At 38.8% G+C, this 20,330-nt stretch overlaps 1 protein-coding gene and 1 long non-coding RNA gene across 7 annotated transcripts in view; one reads left to right on the top strand and one right to left on the bottom strand.

Moving 5' to 3' along the window:
* Window positions 1-3,155, bottom strand: part of LOC142818640 (uncharacterized) — a 55,490-nt gene extending 52,335 nt beyond the window's left edge. Inside the window, exon 1 of the long non-coding RNA XR_012896211.1 lies at window positions 2,388-3,155. This is a non-coding gene — a long non-coding RNA (uncharacterized LOC142818640). The remainder of the gene's footprint in view (window positions 1-2,387) is intronic.
* The window catches only part of PHF21B (PHD finger protein 21B), a 231,064-nt gene extending 213,020 nt beyond the window's left edge, over window positions 1-18,044 (top strand). For 5 of the 6 annotated variants that reach the window (XM_075899842.1, XM_075899836.1, XM_075899821.1 and 2 more), the window contains 7 exons: window positions 2,399-2,475; window positions 5,973-6,027; window positions 9,458-9,480; window positions 10,820-10,978; window positions 12,651-12,726; window positions 14,393-14,496; window positions 15,820-18,044. In XM_075899842.1, coding sequence (XP_075755957.1) covers window positions 2,399-2,475; window positions 5,973-6,027; window positions 9,458-9,480; window positions 10,820-10,978; window positions 12,651-12,726; window positions 14,393-14,496; window positions 15,820-16,044 — 719 coding nt within the window. In that variant the 3' untranslated portion in view covers window positions 16,045-18,044. Of the gene's footprint in view, window positions 1-2,398; window positions 2,476-5,972; window positions 6,028-9,457; window positions 9,481-10,819; window positions 10,979-12,650; window positions 12,727-14,392; window positions 14,497-15,511; window positions 15,638-15,819 lie in introns of all 6 variants that reach the window. The other variant, XR_012896208.1, reaches the window with a different exon arrangement.
* The last annotated feature ends 2,286 nt before the right edge of the window (window positions 18,045-20,330 follow it).

Genomic DNA, 20,330 nt, shown 5'->3' with positions numbered 1-20,330 from the left:
AGGGCTTGGGAACAGGGGAGCACATGAAGTCTTCTCCCACCCTGCAAAGGGCTCAGCACTTAAAGCACTGCTCAGCTGGCGGTTGACTCTAAGCATGGTGCTCCCTTGCAGGACAGGAGCAGGGAGCTAGAGACTTCACATGCTTCCCTTCCCCAGGCACTGATTGATCTGGGGGCAGCAAGGGGGAGTTTGCGAAGTCTCCTCCCACCGCCAGGGGCATGGGTACCTAGAGGGAACCGCTAGCTGTTCTGAACGGCTGACCGTTCTCTCTGGGGGGCAAGGACTTTGTGTGCTTCCCCACCCCCAGACCAATCAGGGGTTGTGGGTGGGGAAGCATGGAAGTGTCCTGGCCCCGCCCCTTCCACGTGAGGCCTTCTGGGGTGGCCCAGGGTCACTTCAAAAATGTCTGAAGTGGCCTTTGGTCAAAAATATTTCTTTTTAGCTTTTTCTTTAAAAAAAAAAAATACACACACATACTCACTTGTGGTGAGAACCAAACATTTCACTAGAGTGGGTCACCAGAGAGCATCCTAGATCCAGCATCAGTGATAAAAAGTTGTTGCCATCTGGTGACTGGGCATGCCCTGTGAGAGACTTGAGCTTGACTCTCTCAGTTCAGTCCCTCGTGAATGAGTGTGTATATCACAAAAACCTTCCAGCATACTTGTTGGACACCTCAGCAAAAGCCAGAGTGGATACGCATTTGGGATGAACTAATTACTTTCTACTAGAAGTAGCTCCTTATGGTCCGGATATCATCGAATTGAAGAGTTTGCACAGCTGCTGCCTATGAATGTATAGACTTCAGTCTCATGAATTTTTCACCAGCACTATGAGAAAAGATAATGTATGTAAACCTCAGTTTTCTAGAAGTGACTAGTGATTTTCGGTACCCAAGCTGACATCTTTCAAAAAAAATGCTGAGCTCTGAGAAAGGCACATGCAAGATTACTAGTCAGTTTGAAAAATGTGTCTTATAAAATACATGGAGATAATAAACACCTTCCTCTATTTTCACAAGCAGTTTGCAAAGAATAAAGTGAATACACTTGGTGAAATCCTGGCCTAATTAAAGTCAAGGGGACTAGGATTTTACCCTGTCTACATCTTTGTGTATTCACAGAGGTATGCCATGCTACTTTTTACTGCCAATGTTAGGCTACATCTAGACTAACAGAGGTATCCCAGAAAAGCAATGCCGTGTTCAAGGAACATGTCTACTTTTCCAAAAAAATTTCGGAAAAGCAGACCCGCTCTTTCGCCATCCCTGTAAACCTCATTCTATGAGGAATAAGGGATGTGTCAAAAGAGCAGGTTTTTCTGAAATTTGGCACTGTGTAGACTCTCCAAATTTCGAAAAAGCCTCTTTTGACAGAAAAGCAGAAAAAGATACGCAAATTTGTGTACCTTTTTCTGACTTATCTTTGTAGTCTAAACGTAGCCTTATTTCCTTTTGGTGTAGGAAAACTCTTCTCTTCCTGTTTCCCCACTTGTAAAGAGGGCTGTGACTCAGTGCCTCAGGAATTTCAATTATGATGACCTTAGAAGGCCTTATCTCTGCCACTGCCAGTAGCAAAGATACTGCAGTCTATGAACAAGATCATGGTTTTGTCTGCACTTCTAAAATTAAAGTGTAGCTGTGGCAGCACTTTAAAGTTAGTGTGGTCACTGCAGGAGTGCTGGGAGAGAGTTCTCTGTATAAACTATCTCCACAAGAGGAGTATCTACCAATGGTAGGAGCATGTTTCTCAGTGCTGGGATCCCATTTTCAAAGGCGCTTTACAGTGCTGTAACTTGTTATGCTCAGAGGCGTTCACACTCCTGAGCCAGAAAGTTGCAGAGCAGCAAAGTGCCAGTGTAGATTTAACTTGTAATATTGTTGTATGCTATGGTCAGACAAATTGTCAGTCCACAGTTAAGATTAAAATTAGCCTCTTATTATGACCCTGATGTTCATCACCATCCTAATCTGAAGGAAACAAAAGCAATGCATAGTAAGATCTCAAAATAGTCCTGTGATTTTTACTTGATACAACTTGCAAGAGACATACCTTTGATATGCTTTTTGTAATAACAGATCCTGAAAGCCATGTGATGGTACATTCTAAACATATTTCTGATATAACAATAACATTTGTTAGTGCAGAGCAAGCCTATTTTTGGAGGATGACAAAATAAAAACTTCCGGGTTTTGAATTTTATAAGAAAAGGCTTAGTAATATCAGATCTTGAACTGCAGGTAATATCAGTGTTGCTGCAACCCAATTATACTGTAGAATCTGAAACTGAACACAGTGCCCAAAGCGCTGGGGCAAGAACATCTTGCTTAACAACTTAGATCTACATTCCCCTGATGGATGAAAAAACACACAATGCATGTTTCTTACCATTGTTACAGAAATCCAGAGCAAGCGTCAGGAAAGAAAGAGAAGAAGCACAGCAAACCCAGCCTATAGCGGACTCTTGGAAACTGAGGTACTTTATCATTCATTTTTTACCACGGTTCTGCTCTATGCCAATAACGGATTAAGTGCTTCTTATTGTAGTGCATAGCAATGAGGAACCTGATTTACCTAAAAGAGAGATGTTGGGGGAGGGGTTAGGAAACAAATATGTTTTATCTCAGTTTCTAGGCAATAGATTTCACATCAGAGTATCATTTGGGTCCAACTGGAGCCCTTGTTGGTGGTCTCAACAGAGGTCAAAAGGGACTTGAACTAAGGTGATTTATCAGGGTTATGTGTGGGCTCAAATTTAGCCCCCATATCCCAGTCCGGGAGCTTTTCATGGGCCTGCAATAATTAATTGTCTGTTTCCTGAGGATAGCAAAGATGGTTGTCTGTTTCCTGAGGATAGCAAAGATGACCACTTGTACATTTATCCCTAAAAATGGCTCCTGGAACTTAATAAAAAGTCAGTGCAGTATCTAAAATTGACCCTCCCAAAAAAGAGTAAATAAACATGGGACCTAATTACTCTCTTTTCCATAGAGAAGGGTCTTTCCAGGTCAGGACTGAAGAACAGTGGCAAAGTCAGCATGTTGAAACTTGCACAGCTGCTGCATGTCTAATACTTGTCAGTGAAAAAAGCAGAGAACATTTATTTTCTAGAGAACTGAAACTTTGACATTTAACTTTGTCTCTCTTTTATTCCAATATGACTGTATTCAGACCAATGAGCTTTCACAGCCTTGTATTCAGAGCTAAGGTTATTGAGGGGGGAGAAAGTACATACTAACTTTCCCATTTTATTTTGATAATGGAAAATGTTTTGAAAAAGTTAAAAACGTTTTTCATTTGTTGTGTAGCTTTACTTTTCTATCATGAAAATTAATACTTTATACATTTTAATATTATAATGTAATAAAAATTAACAAAATAAATCAACATTATTAACATGAAACATTTAACCACATTAAAATGAAACATTTTGACAGGAGGCTATTGGACATGATCTAAACAAAATATATGGTTTTCAATTAAAATTTTTCAGAATCTTTGTTCCATAGGGAAATTTTGAAATTTTACTGTTCCAGTTCTAATTCAGAATGGAAAAAAATGAAATCTCATATAAAATAGCAATTTTGGTATCTGGCAAGCTTTACATACAAGCAACATTTATTAATTTTTCCTGTATTTTATAACTCAAAGGAAAATTTGCTTAACAAGTTATCAACAATGCAGACTCTTAGCTAAATCAGCTTTTCGAGAATTCTGGTTATTTTGGTCAATATGGTAGAGGAGATGTAATTGATGTTGAGAGAAGGAAACTTGTGGGCAGAATATAAATGTGGAGTTTCTTGATTGCTTATTTGTGAGAAAGATTGGTCTTGTGGCTTATGGCAGTGGAGTGGGTTTCAGGAGATCGGAGTACTATTCCCAGTATTGCCTACAGACGTGCTTTGTAACTTTTGGCAAATCGCTTAATCTCTTTCTGCCTAAGTTATCCCTATTTTACAGATGGGAAATATTAATGATTCCTTTTCCCCTCCCCCTATATCATATTCATTCCACTTGTGAGCTCTTCAAGGTAGGGACTTTCTCTTTTTGATTATCTATATATTAGTGCCCAGCACACTGAAGACCTCAGTCTTATTTGTATTTTATTTGTGTTGTCTTATATGAGGTCCATTTGGCTTGAAGTTTACTGCTCCTCAATTGTTTAAAATTTATATTGCATGGTTTTTAGCCCTAATCTGAGGAGTATTTTTTAATAACTAAATTAACATGTACAGAGTTGAAGAGAGAAGGTAAACACATTTATCATACCCTAGTCCTTGGTTCTCACTAGACTTATTCTCAAAAGCGTATCATGAAGTAAAGAAGAGCACATAGAAGCTGTGTCTAGTCAGCGGGACTATTTCGAGAAACCAAAAGTCTCCTGAAATAGCAATTCCCCATGTCTTTAAACGTGCCCGTTATTTCAAAATATATTTTGAAATAACGGACATGCTTCCCTGTAACCTTCGTTCTATGAGGGTTAAGGAACGTTTCGAAATAGTGCTTTATTTCAAAATTTAGCGCTGAGTAGACAGCGCCAAATTTTGAACTAAGCTATTTCGAGGTAAGGGTGCTGTGTAGATGCACCCAGAGAGAATATTAAAATGAGAGACTCTTTTGGCTGACCAGCTCTGTCCTCATTAAGAGTTGTCAGTAAAGGCTGACCATTGGGAATGTCATTCAAATAAAATGGAAACATACAGGTTTCTTCCAATCAATTAGCTTCTCAGATTGATTTACTGATCAGTCAGTAGAGGTATTTTGTGGCATTTTTCAGGCATTTTAGCTCAGTTTAATTTACAACTGATCTCGTGGATGATCTTTAATTCATGATTGTTTAAATTGAAATTGCATATAAATTACGCTACTTATTTGCCCTCCTCTCCAATGGCCGGAACCAAGAAAATGTGCTTCACTGTGCTGTTAATCTCCTAGATTGTGAATGAGCAGTTGCTGTTTTAAATTGGACTTCTGTTTCTGCAGCTAAATCTCTTCCCAGAAGCATGTTTGTAGGGTTTATCCTGTTAAGAAATTATTCCATTCTTCTACCCTGGGCAGTATATTTTTTTAAACAGAAGGAGGGCTATGTTTCAGGCTGAATGTTTTCTGAAGGAACAGATGTCAACTGAAAATTCATTAGCGTCCAGTCATTCATGTATTTTGAAGAGCGTGACATTATAGAGCAGTTTACTAACCACAAAATAAATCATTTATTAGAAAGAAAACTGTGTTTTTTTCTGAAAGTAAACATATATTGGAGGAATACAGTACTCTGCAATCTCACAACACAGGAACTGAATGGCTCAGGGAAGCCATTAGGGTGAAAGGAGACCTTTATTGTCTAGAATACAAACATAGGTTTCTAGTGACCAAAAGCTGTTACCATCTGGGATGTTATTTGGTTTTCTCTGTCAAGTTCCTAGCGAACAGGTCTCCATAAGTTTGAAATTCTTTCACAGTGGAATGACCTCTGACATATTTTCCGAAGGCCTTTGTGTGCAGCTTGTGATCAAAATTTACTTGCATCAAATGCAGATAATTGTTACACAATGTGGTGATTTCTATCCCCCTCCTGTGGAAAGTTCATCACCAACTTTGTTCACACTAAATAAAGTGTTATCTCACAGTAACAATTGAGTATATATTTGTTTATGATAAATGTTGTTTGGGTGCCAGATTCTTTAGAACTGTTTACAGATTCCAGAAACCATGCCTGAGGCCCAGTCAGTTTGCATTTACCTCTTGTTATAAAATCTAATAAAGTTGGTCTATAAAAGAAACCTTCCTAGAAGATAAATAATGCAGCAGTATATGGTTGAGGAGCCTTAACCAGCCTACATTCTGAGTCACAGAATTAGCTTTTTGAGTACTGATTATGCATGAAGGAAATTCCTTCGAGACTGAGGGTAGAAAAGCATAAGAGAGTTAGAGCTCTTGAGATTACAGTATGGTTTCTTTTCTCTCCCTTCACAGCGGAAACGCCTTGCATCAAATTATTTGAATAACCCCTTGTTCCTTTCAGCGAGAGGTAAGCATTTGAAATGAGTACATTGCTATTATGATGTGGTGTTAAATATTTATTAGCTGTATTTGTTATTAATTACTTCTATAGTACCACAGGGTGCAAATCTATACAAGACCCCTGCCCCTTGGATCGTGCAATGAAAATAGATGATTACACTGCAAAACAAAAAGATAAAGATAAAGGGTTATATGGCTAGAGACCCTGATCTCCAAAGCCCTGGGAAATCAGTGGAAGGATCAGGTCATCAGTGTTGTAGTCATTCCTAAATAGGAGGGTATATGGAAAAGTAGATATTAAAGAGGCAGTATTGACAATCCTACATGTTCAAAACCCATGAGATTAGATTTTTAAAAATAAATAAGAGTGTCTTTTCATTTATCTTGTGGTTTTCAGCTTTTCTGTAACTACAAGAGCTAGAAACTTAATTTTCAAAGAAAAAGAGAGAATCTCATGTACTTAATGAGTCCAGGAGCCAGGCTTTAAGGAAAACACCAACTTTTTGTAAGATTTCATGATAAAAACAATTGGCAACACTGAGGAGCAGTTTGGTAAAGAAGAGTAATGGCCCTTGGGAAGAAGGCATAAGAAGCAGCATGAGAAAAGGCACAGAACAGAGAGTGGCAAAAGGGAAGAAAGAGAAAAATTGAGGAGAGGGGATTAAGCAGAGCATGGAAGGGAATAAAAATTGCATTGTAAGAGGAAGAGCATTATGTAGAACTGAAAGATGACAGGCTTGAATACATTGCAGACGAGGAGGAGAAGACTATAATAGATGTGAATATTTCTTTTCTTCATGCAGTTATTACAACACAGATTCTACTGTAAATAAACCCTATGTTCTTTAGATGTAGGACTGGACAGGGGCTTTTATCCTTTTTCTACAATAAAATTTTATTTTTATGTATGAAAAAGTGCTATTAAAGGTACCATTTTAATACAGATGCAAAATTGTAACCTTCTTTGTTTTTTTCTTCCAAGCCTGCTGATATCACATTTTCTTCAGTCTTCTTATACAACTTAAAATTGTTGCGTATGCTTCCCAGTATACAATTGCCAAGAGAGAACAACATTAGCTAGGTTACTCTCAGATCCACAGTAAATTTCCTTTTTTCCTCTGTATCCATATTTTTAGACAGGTGACAAAGCTTCAGTGCTATGATTGTCACAGTGCTGCTTTTAAGATATGACACTTTTACATTATTTTTTAGTTATTTTAATAAGCCCTATAACTATTCTTCCTAATATCTAAAATTCTTGTTGCTGTGCTGAACAACCTTTTCATTGTCTGTCCTCATTAGGTAGCTCACAGGCTTAGTTGTTGTTACATATTTGTATTGTGGCAACACCTAGGAGTCCTAGTGAGGGACACCATTGTTCTAAGGACTGTACAAACACAGAACAACAAGACAGTCTGGGCATGTCTACACTAGGAAATTATTTCAAAATAAATAAATGAAAAACTCCTGAAATAACTATTTAAAATAAGCTTATTCCCCAAGAAAAGCAGGAGTACAGATTTTGAAATAACAGGCTTGGTAGTGTGGCTCCTCCACTTATTTTGAAATAAGGGGAGTTATTTCAAAATAACTCCTAGTATAGACAATGTCTCTCTGTACCAAAAAGCTTACTGGCTGACATTAACTAAAGTGAGAATTATCTGGAAAAGGACTGAATAAGGAGAAGGTGGTGAGCTATGCAATGAAGACAATTAGATTACTTAGGCTATGTCTATACTGCGGAGCTATTTCGAGATACCAAAAGTATCCCAAAATAGCTATTCTGCATCTATTGAAGCAGCCCGTTATTTCAAAATAGATTTCGAAATAACAGGTGACTTATTCCGACATTCCTGTAACCCTTGTTCCCACAAGGGTTAAGGGCCATTTCAGAATAGCGTTTTATTTGAGATAAGCTATTTCAAAATTAACTACACAGCACTAAATTTCAAAATAAAGTGTTATTCCGAAATGTCCCTTAACATTCTCGTGGAATGAGGGTTACAGGGACATCAGAATAAGCTGCCTGTTATTTCGAAATCTATTGTCTTCATTGCATAGCTCACCCCTGGCTCATTACTCAGTCCTCCTTTTCGAAATAATTCTCACTTTAGGTAATTCCGTAAAAGAGAAACAAGTGGACACTTAGAGTAGGCTAACTATGTTACCAAAGTGAGCCAAAAATAATTTGTTTACTTTTGAAAAGTATTGTATATTTATTTTAAAAAACCTCAATGAAACAGCTGTCCTTTACAAAAAATATAGGAGATAATAGCACTTGTGATATTCTTAGTGAAATGTCAGTTATTCAGATTTTGTTTATTGGGGGAAATCTCTTCATTTCCATGCCACTATTGATCAGAATGATTTTTATGTCTCCCATTTATCTAAATAATCATCATTCCATTGTGCTGTGTGTGCGTGTATGTGTACATGCACAACAGATGGAGCTTTGGGCATATAGATCAAAATCTGGCAGTATATAGACACACACCATCTAATATGTGATCAGAAAATTAGCACAAAAAAAGAAGCTTCCACCTAACTTTCCTTCCCTAGTCCAAAGAGTGGCCATGCTATCAGCTGACTGACAGGAACTGAGGAGAGACATTCCAGGGGTTTCTAGTGGGGCTTTCTGCCCAAGTGTTTTTTGACTCACAGTGGAAATTATAGCTTCCCTGTTGTGCAGAGTATTCATAGAGCAGATAGACATTATCCAATTTTTTTTTTGGTTGAAAAAACCCCCCAAGGAATGTATTTTGCCACAAAGAGTTTCTTAAAAAATGCAATGTATTTTTTCAATCACCTCTAACTAGTCCTCCTTCCATCAGGCTTGGGCTACAACCATTAAAGAGTCATTTCAGCAATAGGCCAGACCATGACACAGATTTTGGATGTGAGTAATTCTGATGTCAAAGAATTGATGGTAATAGAATGTCATATCCTGCAAGGTGTTCAGCACTCTGTCCACGAGTCAAAAAAGCACTTAAACACATGCTTAACTGTAAGTCAGTGGAACTATTCCTGTACTTAAAATGTAAGCATCTACTTAAGAGCTCTTGTCTGGTTAGGAGCAAGAATGTTCAGCCTTGGAAAAGTCAAACCCTTAAGATTTTTTCTTATCTAGTTAAGCACGGGCAGTTGCTATCCATTGGATGTTTAGGATAGACATCAACCTTGTAGTACTGTGCAAGTTTTTAACATCTTCAGTATTTTTAGAGTTTCAGCTGTATAATTCCTGAAACCTAAACACCCTGCAGTTCTGAGTACTAAAATGTTCATTGTTGCCATTTCAAGTGTCACTCTCTCATGTCCATGTTAAAATAACTGGCTATAACTCCCCCTGCCAATTCATCACTTGTGTCATGGCTTGACTAAAATTCGTTGCGTGATGTGTTGTCCACTAACTTGTTCTCTGCCCTTCTTTCATGTGCTAGCAAATGAGGATCCATGTTGGAAGGTATGTTTAGCAAGATTTGTATATTACCACTGACTGTCTGCTAATTATGTAGTCTTTGATGGAATACAAAATTGTAATATTTTCTTTCCCTTTTCTACCATCATTTCTGGAATCTCTCCAGTTTACCTAAGTCATTAAAGCAGAGTTTCAGAACAAACTGAACTTGGTGCTTTCATGTTTATAGGTTTAAATTTAATACTTTGTAGAATCCAGTAATTGAGAAAATGTTAGCTTAGCTTTATGGTTTCAATAAACATCTAAAAATATTTAATGTTCTACTTGAGTAAATCTCTCTCTGGTAAGGTATTATATTTAAATGGCACTTTCTAATATTGACATTTTTTGAAAGGTATTTTGGACAAAAATAATTTTGCATTCAGGATCTGATACTAGATAAAGCTGACCTGAAACTTTGTAAAAATGGTATTCTGAAATGATTATAAAATACATATATTTAAATAAATCACTTTTTTCATCTTGAGAATCTAGTAAGAAAATTGAGGTTTATGTAATGAGTCACAAAGCATGAGAGCTCAAAAATTAGTCTCTCTTTTATTAAAATGTACTTAATTATACAAAGAGTAATTAACATTGCCACCAGATTAGCATAGCAATTTACTGTGTGACATTGTAACTTAGTTAATGAGACTTAGCAATATATAAAATGAACTACAGATAAAGTACTAATCAGTCTTGTTTGAGAAAGGTTGTCATAGTGTATCTGCATGGTTTAAAATCAGAAAATAATAATTAACGAAATAGAAACGAGGGGAATGAGGGCCCTCTACAGGAAATTTCTGATACTGGGCAGGTGGGAGAAAGAGTATTCAAGTTTGTTTCCCTAGATGCTCTTCAAAGCAATGTGCATAAGACTTGAAACTGTGCTTTTTTCCCCTGCCAGAAACTTTTGCTTGCTTGCTTTTACTTTGGACTTGACGTACAAGCGATCTACATATTGACGTTGGCCCACTCAAAGTAGAACTGCACCTGGTGATATGTGTGTGTTGGAAGTGACAATGACACATTCTCAAAAATAGAGCAGCATAATTATAACATTGCAGTCTGGAAACATTAGTTGACTCATCCGTGTGTGACTGCTTTCTGTGTGATTGTTTGATTATGTCTTTTTTTTTTTTTGTTTCTTTCAATTCATTGAATTTTGCCTTTTTTGCTGTTCACGAGGACAAAATTGTTGGCTTTCCTTCGATAGCAGCCAGGAAGTTTATGAAAAAAGATAGTTTGCTTGGTCTCTCTGGTGAAGTAGTGGCTCCAAGTGCTGCTCATGGAAAGCTGCACTGAGAGTTGATTTGGCCCAACCTACCCTTTTCTTCTCTTTTAGAATGAAATTCACCACGATGAACACTGTACAGCATGCAAGCGTGGCATTAACTTGCAACCATGTGGTACATGTCCAAGAGCATATCATCTCAACTGCTTGGACCCTCCTCTCAAAACTGTCCCCAAAGGGGTTTGGGCCTGCCCAAAGTGCCAACAAAAGGTGAGTGAATTCAGGTCTGTGTATTATAGTCATTCAAAAAAAAGAAAAAGGAAAGAGTGAGTTTGCACATAAGAATTCTAGAGGCTATTTTAGTCCACAATACTAGCTAAGGAGACAAGATTATCTCAAAAGTAATATACTGGAACCTCAAAGAAATGAACACCAGCGCTGCAGACTGGCCAGTAAACTGGGCAGAGTGTGAAACCAGATGTAATCTATCATGCAGTAGCAGACTTTAAAAACAAACAAACCCAAACACTGTAATGCAACTTAAAAGTAGAGCCACTCCCACCCATGGGGCAGCCACTTACAGCTAGGCTACAAGGTGAAGTTGTTGGGGCTACCTGCCTAAGGCAGCTGGAGCTAGCAGAGCAGGAGCAGCACTGGTGTCTATGCTGTTTTCACCCCTTCTCCTGCTTCCCCCACTGGAAGAGAGAGATGCTGTGCTCTCCCCCACCCCTTTCCCTAGCTGGGAGTGGGACACTGGTTTGACATACACACACATACCCCTGGCAGGGGGAAAAGGTGGAGAAGGTAACAAGCTTGCAAACTCAGTGTGACCCAGGGGAAGAAGCTGCCTGCAAGGAAGCTGCCAACACTGAGGAGGGAGCTCAGCTACTGCTAGAGCCTGGCCTGGTGTGTCAGCTGCTGGATCTGGAGCCTGAACTGTGATTTGTTCAGAGTTATGAACATTTCAAAGTTACCAATAACCTCTGTTCCCGAGGTGTCCATAACTCTGGGATTCTACTGTACTGAAATTTCTTCAGTAATTTGCTGCTTTTGTGGACTGGTAGTTTCCCAGTACTGGTCTCATACCTTACATTTGTCCCCTCTTGATTTCATGCTATTGCATCCCTCAAGATTTATTCTGAAAGATTAAAAGTGGCTGTTCATATCCTTTACGTTTTTCTTCTCTACAATAAAAACCACCTGTGTGTACAATTTCAAAGCAAGTAATATAGGTCTTGCAGATGGAGGAGACAGTGTCATGAACAGACAATGCACCAGAGGATCTGAAAGTTGTAAGGAGAGTACATCATCTTCTTTCTGAGATTTACTATATGCAGCTATTGATAACCATGTTACAAATGCTATTCTGACAGCATCAGATTTGTAAGAACTGTAATACAATTTTGGTGAATTTCAGAATGAGAGGGCTTGATTTTTGTTCCTTAGAATTCTCTGCTTTCACCCATAGGAAAAATTACTATTTAGTTTACTTGAAAATTTCAAAGAGAATTGCTGGCCTATATTTACATTCAGTAGAACCAGCCTATCTTCTCTTTCTCCTACCCAAGACAACTGGCAATTTTAGCTCAGAGGAATGGTATATCAAGTCTAGTATTCTATCTTCAGTGGTGTCCTGTACGTAATACAGAGGCAAAACTCCTGTAACTGCTGTAACTCCTGTAACTTGTGGTGATGATCAAGTATGAAATTTGAAAACCCCATCTTAGCAATTATGTAGTGACTGTTTATAGTGAAGTAAAATTAAAATTCCAGAATTCGTTCACTATTTCAGCTTACAATCTACAATTCCAATTATACCCATTTTAAATAGTAAAGTTATTTTTGTGGGGCTGAGTGGGAAGATGTTGTGTGTGTGTGTGTGTGTGTGTGTGTGTGTGTGTGTGTGTGGATTACTTATTTTTGTTGTTCCCTGGATTTACAGGTATTAAAGAAAGATGAAAACGTGCCATGGACTGGAACTCTGGCTATTGTTCATTCCTATGTTACTCATAAAACAGGTACAGAATGGCATGATTCCTGATAAGAAGCTTTCTGGTCCTTGGTTTCACCTTTAAAATTGAAGTAACTGTCTAACTTCGAATACTGTTACGGGTTTAAAGTCATGTTCGTAAGTTGCACGGGTGAGCCAATGCTCCGTAAGAGCAGTGGTGGTGCCTATTAGTATTACTAAATGTTTTTTTCAATTTCAGCCCATTTTTCTTTCACACACAATTTTTTATAATATTTACCATTTAGCTGAAGTTTTCCATACTTAGGGTCTACACTGCACCATTATTTTGAGATAACTAGTGTTATTTCAAAATAACAGTGTGAGTGTCTACACAGCCATTCCATTTTTTCAAAATAATTTTTAAATAATGGACGGCTTATTCTGAAATCTGTAAATCTCATTCTACAAGGAATAACGTCTATTCTGAAATAGCTATTTTGAAATAAGGCATGTGTAGACACTCCACTTCTGGTATTTCAAAAGAGCCCCTCACCAGGGCCATTTTAAGTTATTCCTCCCCAATGCCTCCTGGGGCTCTAAATCGAGATAGCACATTTACATTAGGGAAGCCTGCCTCGGACTAATTTTGCGGCTTCCCTGCAGTGTAGACTTGCGGCTTCCCTGTAGTGCTATTTCTAAATATGCTATTTCAGAATAACTATTCCAGAATAGCTTATTTCGAAATTAGTGTGCAGTGTAGACATACCAATAGTCATGGATTGAAGAGTAATTGTTTTTTTTCAGAGTTTGAAAGAAAAAAAATCTTTGGTGAGACACAAAAATATACATTTTTCAAATTCTGAGGTTGAGTGAACAATTTTTTTTTTTTGGTAGAGATGCTAAACAAAAAGAAAACAAAAATATTGTTTAGAATTTTAACAAAAATGAAACACTTCCGTTCAGGTAAAAACCTTTTGTTTGCCTATTCAGAAATGTCAAATTGTATTGATTCAACATTTCATTTAGAAATTAATCATTTCCATCCAACACTATCTTGAAACAGTTTTAGATTTTTTTCAAAACAAAACCTTTAGCTATTTTCCAAATGTTTGTGTTCATTTTTTTCATCCAAACTGCTCACTGAATTTGACCCCAATTCACAAATAGTTTTTGGTGTCCCCACAAATGCACTTTTTGTGGCAAGTTTACTGTTCGCCAAGATTTTAAGGCAAGCTCTAATTCTAATTACACTTTGGACTACAAAGGCAGTGTAAAAATTGCTTATGATTGAAAACATGAAACTTGACACGAACTCAGTCCTTGATAAGAACTAATGCCTTTGCTTTAAAAAAGCGTTGGTTTTGATTTAATGTTCTAAAACTGTGTACCTAGCATTTGTCAGAGGAAATATCCTTAAATGAACTTGTGTTGCCCTGATCTGGTAATTTAATCTCCGCCTTCATTTCCCTAGCTAGAAAATAGGGATTCTATAGTCTCTCAAAAGCGTGTTCTGGAATAATGTCTGTCCTGAACTGGAACCATTTCAAAGGTGAGAGAGAGTTGTCTTATGTGTAGCTGAAAACTACGTTTCCTTGGCTGTGCATTTTGAGATGGGATTGGGAAGACCTATGGAAGTCTCCATCTAGAACACTTGTATTCTCATGAGTCAGCATACACCATTTTTTTCAGTCTGTGCCTTAACATATACATTCTAAACCTTAATTGTTTTACAGTCAAAGAAGAAGAGAAGAGAAAATTGTTAAAGAAAGGCAGCGAGCTGAAGAGTGAACATAGACAGTTAGAAGAGAAAGAGAGACTGCTCAACAATGCAGTTAAAGTAAGACTCCAGACTATGGAGCATAATGTCTCCTCCAGAGTTGGTTATAAAGATCTATGCTTGAAAAACTGAAATTTGATTGCTGGGAAGGAGTTACGCTCACAATCTCTGCATGTTCAAGTGTGAATATGTTTCTTTACAAAGAAACATATATGGGTCTCTTGGGGGGAGGGAGAGGAGGTGAGCTAGATACACTGGCAGGTTGAGAAGCAGAAGGAGGCAGTGGCAGATCTGCTATTGGAGCACTTCTCCACTCAAATGACAAAACAGAATTAAACATATCCTCTACCCTATGCTATAACACAAGTCAGAGCTGTTTAACTACTGTATAGCAGTTCCTAGCTTTCACAAGAAAGGTCTGTGCATGACCAACCACTCCAGTGCCAAAAGATTAGGTAGATATGATCATTGTCACCACTCTCAAAAGGTCTAGTATTATAGCAATTTTCAGCATCTCTTACAGGAACTAGAACCAAATGTTCCTAGAGGGGGTCACCCAAGCCATACCCTGATTCCAGATATGAGTGTACACTGCTCCTACCAGTCCCTGCCATTCTAGAGAGTGTGAGCCTGGGCTCAGAACCCAAATACCTAGCTGCCATGGACATCAGGACTTTCTTAAGGCAGTGCTATCTGACCATAACCACACCCCCTAAGCTATAGGACTATTAATAATTAGAATTGGCACAGAAGCAGAATTAGGTGCTGGGAAGCATTCTCTCTTAGCCCTGGTGTACACTAGGGAGTTATTTTGAAATTACAAGAGGAGCGTCCACACTACCAAGCCCATTACTTTGAAATAAGGGGCTAGATGTGGTTATTGGCATCCTTGTCACTACGTTTACTGGCTTTAAGTAAAGGGATTTAAAACAAACATTACTTTATTTAATCACCCTAAAATGGACTGAAATATGTGCCACATACAAAATACACCAAAGTGTATTTGATTGGAAGGTTTTATTGAAATCATTTGAGAAGACTTACAGTGCTTTCTTGTGACTTTGCCACTTTTTAGTAATGTGACCATTGCAAACTCATGCCAAGAATCTGTAGACTGCCATCATGCAATCACGTATTCTTCCTGTCTTTCAACAAGATACAGTCAAAAGTGCCCTAAGTGTGAATATTGTTGCTAAGGCAGGTAATGAACTAATGGGTGGTATTCTATTAGCTATGCTTGTGTTTCTGCTATCCCTAAAGAACAGCAGCATTTGTCTGAGATTGACATGTTCTCCAGACATGTAAAGCATGTTTGGAGAGATGTTGCCAATCTGAATGTATTCTCAGTCTCTCCTTCCCTTTCCCCATCTCTCTCTGTAACAGAAATGCTTAGAGCTCAAAAACAGCCTGTTGGCCCAGCAGAAAGGGACTCAGTCATCGCTGGAACGTCTCAAAACTCTCATTAGACTGATACAAAATGAGCAGATGATTCAGGTTACCATGACAACAACCACCACCTCCTCCCTGCTAACTGTCCCCTGGATCAAACCCTCATCTGCCTCTGCTGCCATGCACAAAGCGTTGCAGCAATCACAGGGTAACAACTGACAGAGCTGTCTGGAAAAAAATGGAAAAAAAACTTTATACACGCGCAAAGGAGAGATTAAACCGAAACAAAGGGAAATGAAGGAAACAAAAAACAATCTCATTTTTGACATATGTAGAACTTAAACCAGTCAGTCCAGTTTGTAGGTCACTGTGGCAGCAACTTCCCACAAAGCAGATTTTGCTGCAGTTCTGTATTTGCCAAGACCTTCAGTGCTAAAGAGATTTGTTTTTGTTTTGTTGGCCTTAATGTATTTATGAATGAGAAGGAAAAGAAGAAGTATGGCTGATAGAAAGTGAAGTATCCTTTTTGGAGGGCAGACAATTTTACATGTCTGATTTAAAGGGAAAAATGTTAAATACAAAGGGTTAGGAAACTAGTAGGGAGGTAGCTGGGCTTAAAGCTCTTGGCGGGAGGAAACTGGTAATATAAAAGAACCGGACCTACTTAGGACTTGACATGGATTCTTAGCAAAGTGAACAGGTCTGCCTCACTGATTCAGGTGAAATGGAAATGGGCTGTTTGACAGGAATGACGTCATGGACGCTCATAGAGCCTTTAAAACAAAAAGATCATTTTTTTCAGTATTATAGCTGAATTGCAGATATTTAAATTAAAAAACTGTATGAAGTTAGCATTTCTAGTAAAATATTGAAGTATTTTCATGCTGATGCTTCTGTATATGCGTTCTGAAGTATTTAAAGAGGTATGACTGTAAAACTCCTTACTTTTTTGCAGGTCCTTTTTACTTATTTTGCTATTGATGTATTTTTCTCATGGAGTTTTTGTGCAAATTTTAGCATAAACCATATAGTGGATAGCTTTGGCAGGTTGGGTTAAATTTTTTTTGTTATGTTTTGAACCTATTTTTTTTAATAAAAGCAAATAAAGATTGTTTTTTTTTCTTTTCTTGCCAGTACAGATAATATGCCAAAAATAATTTTACATTTTTGTACTGCATTTTTATTGTAAAAATAGGTAACATGGATAAAAGCTGGTGGGTTTTTTTGTTTTGTTTTGTTTATTTGCAGGAATATCTGCAAAAATGGTACAGGAAAAAAAACTGCCTCAAGGGGTTGTTTATCATATTGGATAATAGCAAGAATTTTGGGGGAGGGGTGGTTTGTGGAAAATTAAGGGTTTGCTGGCTTTTTGGAAACTCGAGTCCTTTTTAAAATTTTATTGATTTGTAACACATTTGAAAATGTTTAGCATTAGTCTGAGAATATCCTAGAGCTCCTGCTTGTTTCACTAGCGAGTCTTCCTGATACTACAAGGGTCAGTCTGGCGCCTTAGTAGGTCACAGGCCTATAATGTAATCCTGAGGCCTAGCTCAGAAGTTAGTGATGGGCAACCCCTTTTCCTCTAACAATGCCGAGTTTCACACAACCACTAATTCCATTCTCCAAGCCTTTAGCTACGTAGCACAACAGGTATTAAGTAAAACAAAAGCAAGGAACCACTGGAGCATGACACAGCTAGTCTCTCATATCAGCATATGACATGGTGCCGAATGTGATTTTTTTTTTTAAACGAGGGACTGGCCTTTTCAGTTGCCCATCACTAGGCAGCACATGGTCCCTTCAACCATTTTCACAACTCCGGGAGAAACTGTGCAGTACTATACAAATCTATTTTAATACACTTAACACTCAGTTGAACAAGATTTTTATATTCTTTTATTGATGAACAAAGTGAACTAAGTAAAACACAATTGTTATACATTGATTATTGTATGCCAATTATGCATTCTAATGTGGCTTGCAACGTAAGTGTTTTCAGGTTTAATGTTTTTTTTTTCTTCTCAGACAAATTAAAAAAGGAAAATATGGAAGGTTGAACATGTGAAGAATTTCTGAAGACATGTCTTGGACTGTTAAAGTAGTTATTTTGAAAAGGGGACTGTCCAGTGGATAGTGTGCATAGAAAAAAAGTGTTTGTCTTAAATATGCCAATGTAGTTTTTCTTCTTTATGATGCATTAAACTTGACTGACAATTTAATAGTGGTGTGGACGGTGTGATATTCATTCTTTCAGGAATCCAACCTGGCTGCAATCCTTCAGTCCCTTCTCAGACCAAACACCTCCAGAGATTAAGGGAAGCTCACAGTCTTTAAAATAATCTTTGACTCCTCCACCTCCATACGAATTATATGTTCTCCAATAATGCATAGGCACTGTACTTGCAGATTACCAATGCACATCATAATGGCATACTACAGTGTCTAACAAAAAAAGACCCTATCCCTCCATAGAGCGCACAATGTATATAATCATTTTCCCCTTCCCCTATTGACATTCCTGTTTCTGCTCCTCTTTACCATCCTTTGTGGTGCAAGTCAATGTAGCAACTAAGATCAGTGGGATGGGGCCTTGTACTGGGATTATCCATTTTCTATGTGATTGAAGAAAAGAGTATTGGAGGAGCAAGAAAAGAGACATTGCTAATGCCTGGTATAGATGCATAATTACAATAACTAAAGCTGGCTTGCTAACCAAGTGGGGCATACTGGCACTCCTAGGTATGGCAGATTGGACAGGCTTGATTTTTTTCCTAGCTCTTCATCCTCATACTGTGTCAGTGTTTAATTTCAGGCGAGTGTTGCCATGGGAATGTAGAACTATTGCACTGTTTCCAGGGGATTGGTGTGTTTTGTCATACAATTTTCTTCCAATTCCATGAGACACCTCTGCCCCAAAACAGAACCAGTCTTTTAATGGCCATCAACATAATGTTACCCTATAAAGCTAGCACTCTACGAGTTGCAGGAGCCAATTACAGTGCTCAGCATGGTGGCTTATTAATTAATATGTTGTAGCCTTTAATCTTTAGTAATAATTCAAATGATGGTGTTGGTGGAGAGCGCTGTAGCAGGCACAGTAGCCTCAAACTAGCAAGCTCTGGCACCAAGCAACAGCCTTTGAAAACAGTAACAGTGTTGGGATCCTCCTGCCCTACTGATAAAGATTTATTTTAATCAGACCAGGATCACATCATTACAATATATGGCAAGACTCCTGTATGATGCCTTTTCAGAGCCTGCTAGTTACATTACAGAGGGCTCTCAAATAGCTATGTGAAAGACTGATAGTGTCCAGTCTGTTATATGAGCACTGCACCTCTCTAAATGTCATTTTGGTTTCTTTGTCGGAAGGGTACACAACTACTGAACGCGAGCTGCTCAGGTACTGTAGAAATAGTTCATAGATAGGGCCAGCCTTACTGGGTGTAAGCAACAAACAAGAACGCGATTCCCAACTTGTTTATACCAGGTTGTCAGCTATCTGCATAGAACTAGGGACGTTAGATATCAGGTAATTGAATAGTCGAGTAACCATATGAATTCTTATTGGTTACTCGAGTAATGCACTCCAGCCCCACTCTTCGGGAGCCCCCTACTATGCCGCGCTGCTGCCACAGATGGGCTGCTGTGGGAGGTGGAATAGCCTCTGTCTGCAGGGAGCGTTGAGGTCTGCCCCACTCTGCCCACCCCAGGTGCAGCAGAGCAGCCAACACCAGCTGCCCCAGGGATAGAGCTGGCTCCCGTGTTGGAAAGGCAGGATAAGGGATGCCCTGAAGGCAGGAAGGTGAAATGTGTTCTAGAGGGGCTGCTGCCAGAGACCACCCTCTGTCTGCAGCAGTCCCAGGCTTGCCACAGATAGAAGCTGCTCCATAGAAGACGTAGCAGCTTCTGTCTGCAGGGTGCTTGGTACCACTTTGGACAAGGCCTGCTTCACGGCAGCCTCCCCTGCTCCCCTCCCCACACTGCAGAGGTGGAGGGGGAGGTGGCCCCACAGGGCTGGTGCTGGGGGGATCCAGCTTTTACGATGGCTCCCCCCAGCACTAGCTCCTGCTCCCCCCCCCCCCTTGCTGCTTCTGATTCAGAGGCAGCAGGGGCTGGGGAATGCATGGGATTGACAAAATTAACCAATCCGCTTGGGCTTATCAGTTAATCATATAGCTGACTACACATTGACATCCCTACATAGAATCCCAGTGTTGTCTGCTCTTTATGGCAAGCTTCTTGCTCTTACGTTTTTTTTCTTATATAATCTAGGAATTCAGTCTTTCACATTTTTTTTAAATTAAGTTTCTAGCAATCATGGATACAGCGCAAAACTTTAAAATGTAAGTTGTCATAGACCTGCTGTGGTCCGCTTGCGAGCTGCATGTGGCTCCTCCCCTTCCCCCCGAGAGTGTGGCTCATGAAGCTTGCCCCCTCGGCTCATAAAACCACGGCTCATAAAGCCGGCCTGTGCCCCTGAAAACTGCCCTCCCCTCCTGGCT

This window comes from Pelodiscus sinensis, chromosome 1, assembly GCF_049634645.1.
Source record: "Pelodiscus sinensis isolate JC-2024 chromosome 1, ASM4963464v1, whole genome shotgun sequence".
Taxonomy (NCBI): domain Eukaryota; kingdom Metazoa; phylum Chordata; order Testudines; family Trionychidae; genus Pelodiscus; species Pelodiscus sinensis.
The sequence above is the reverse complement of the archived record's forward strand: the minus strand, read 5'-3'. Positions and strand labels throughout refer to the sequence as shown.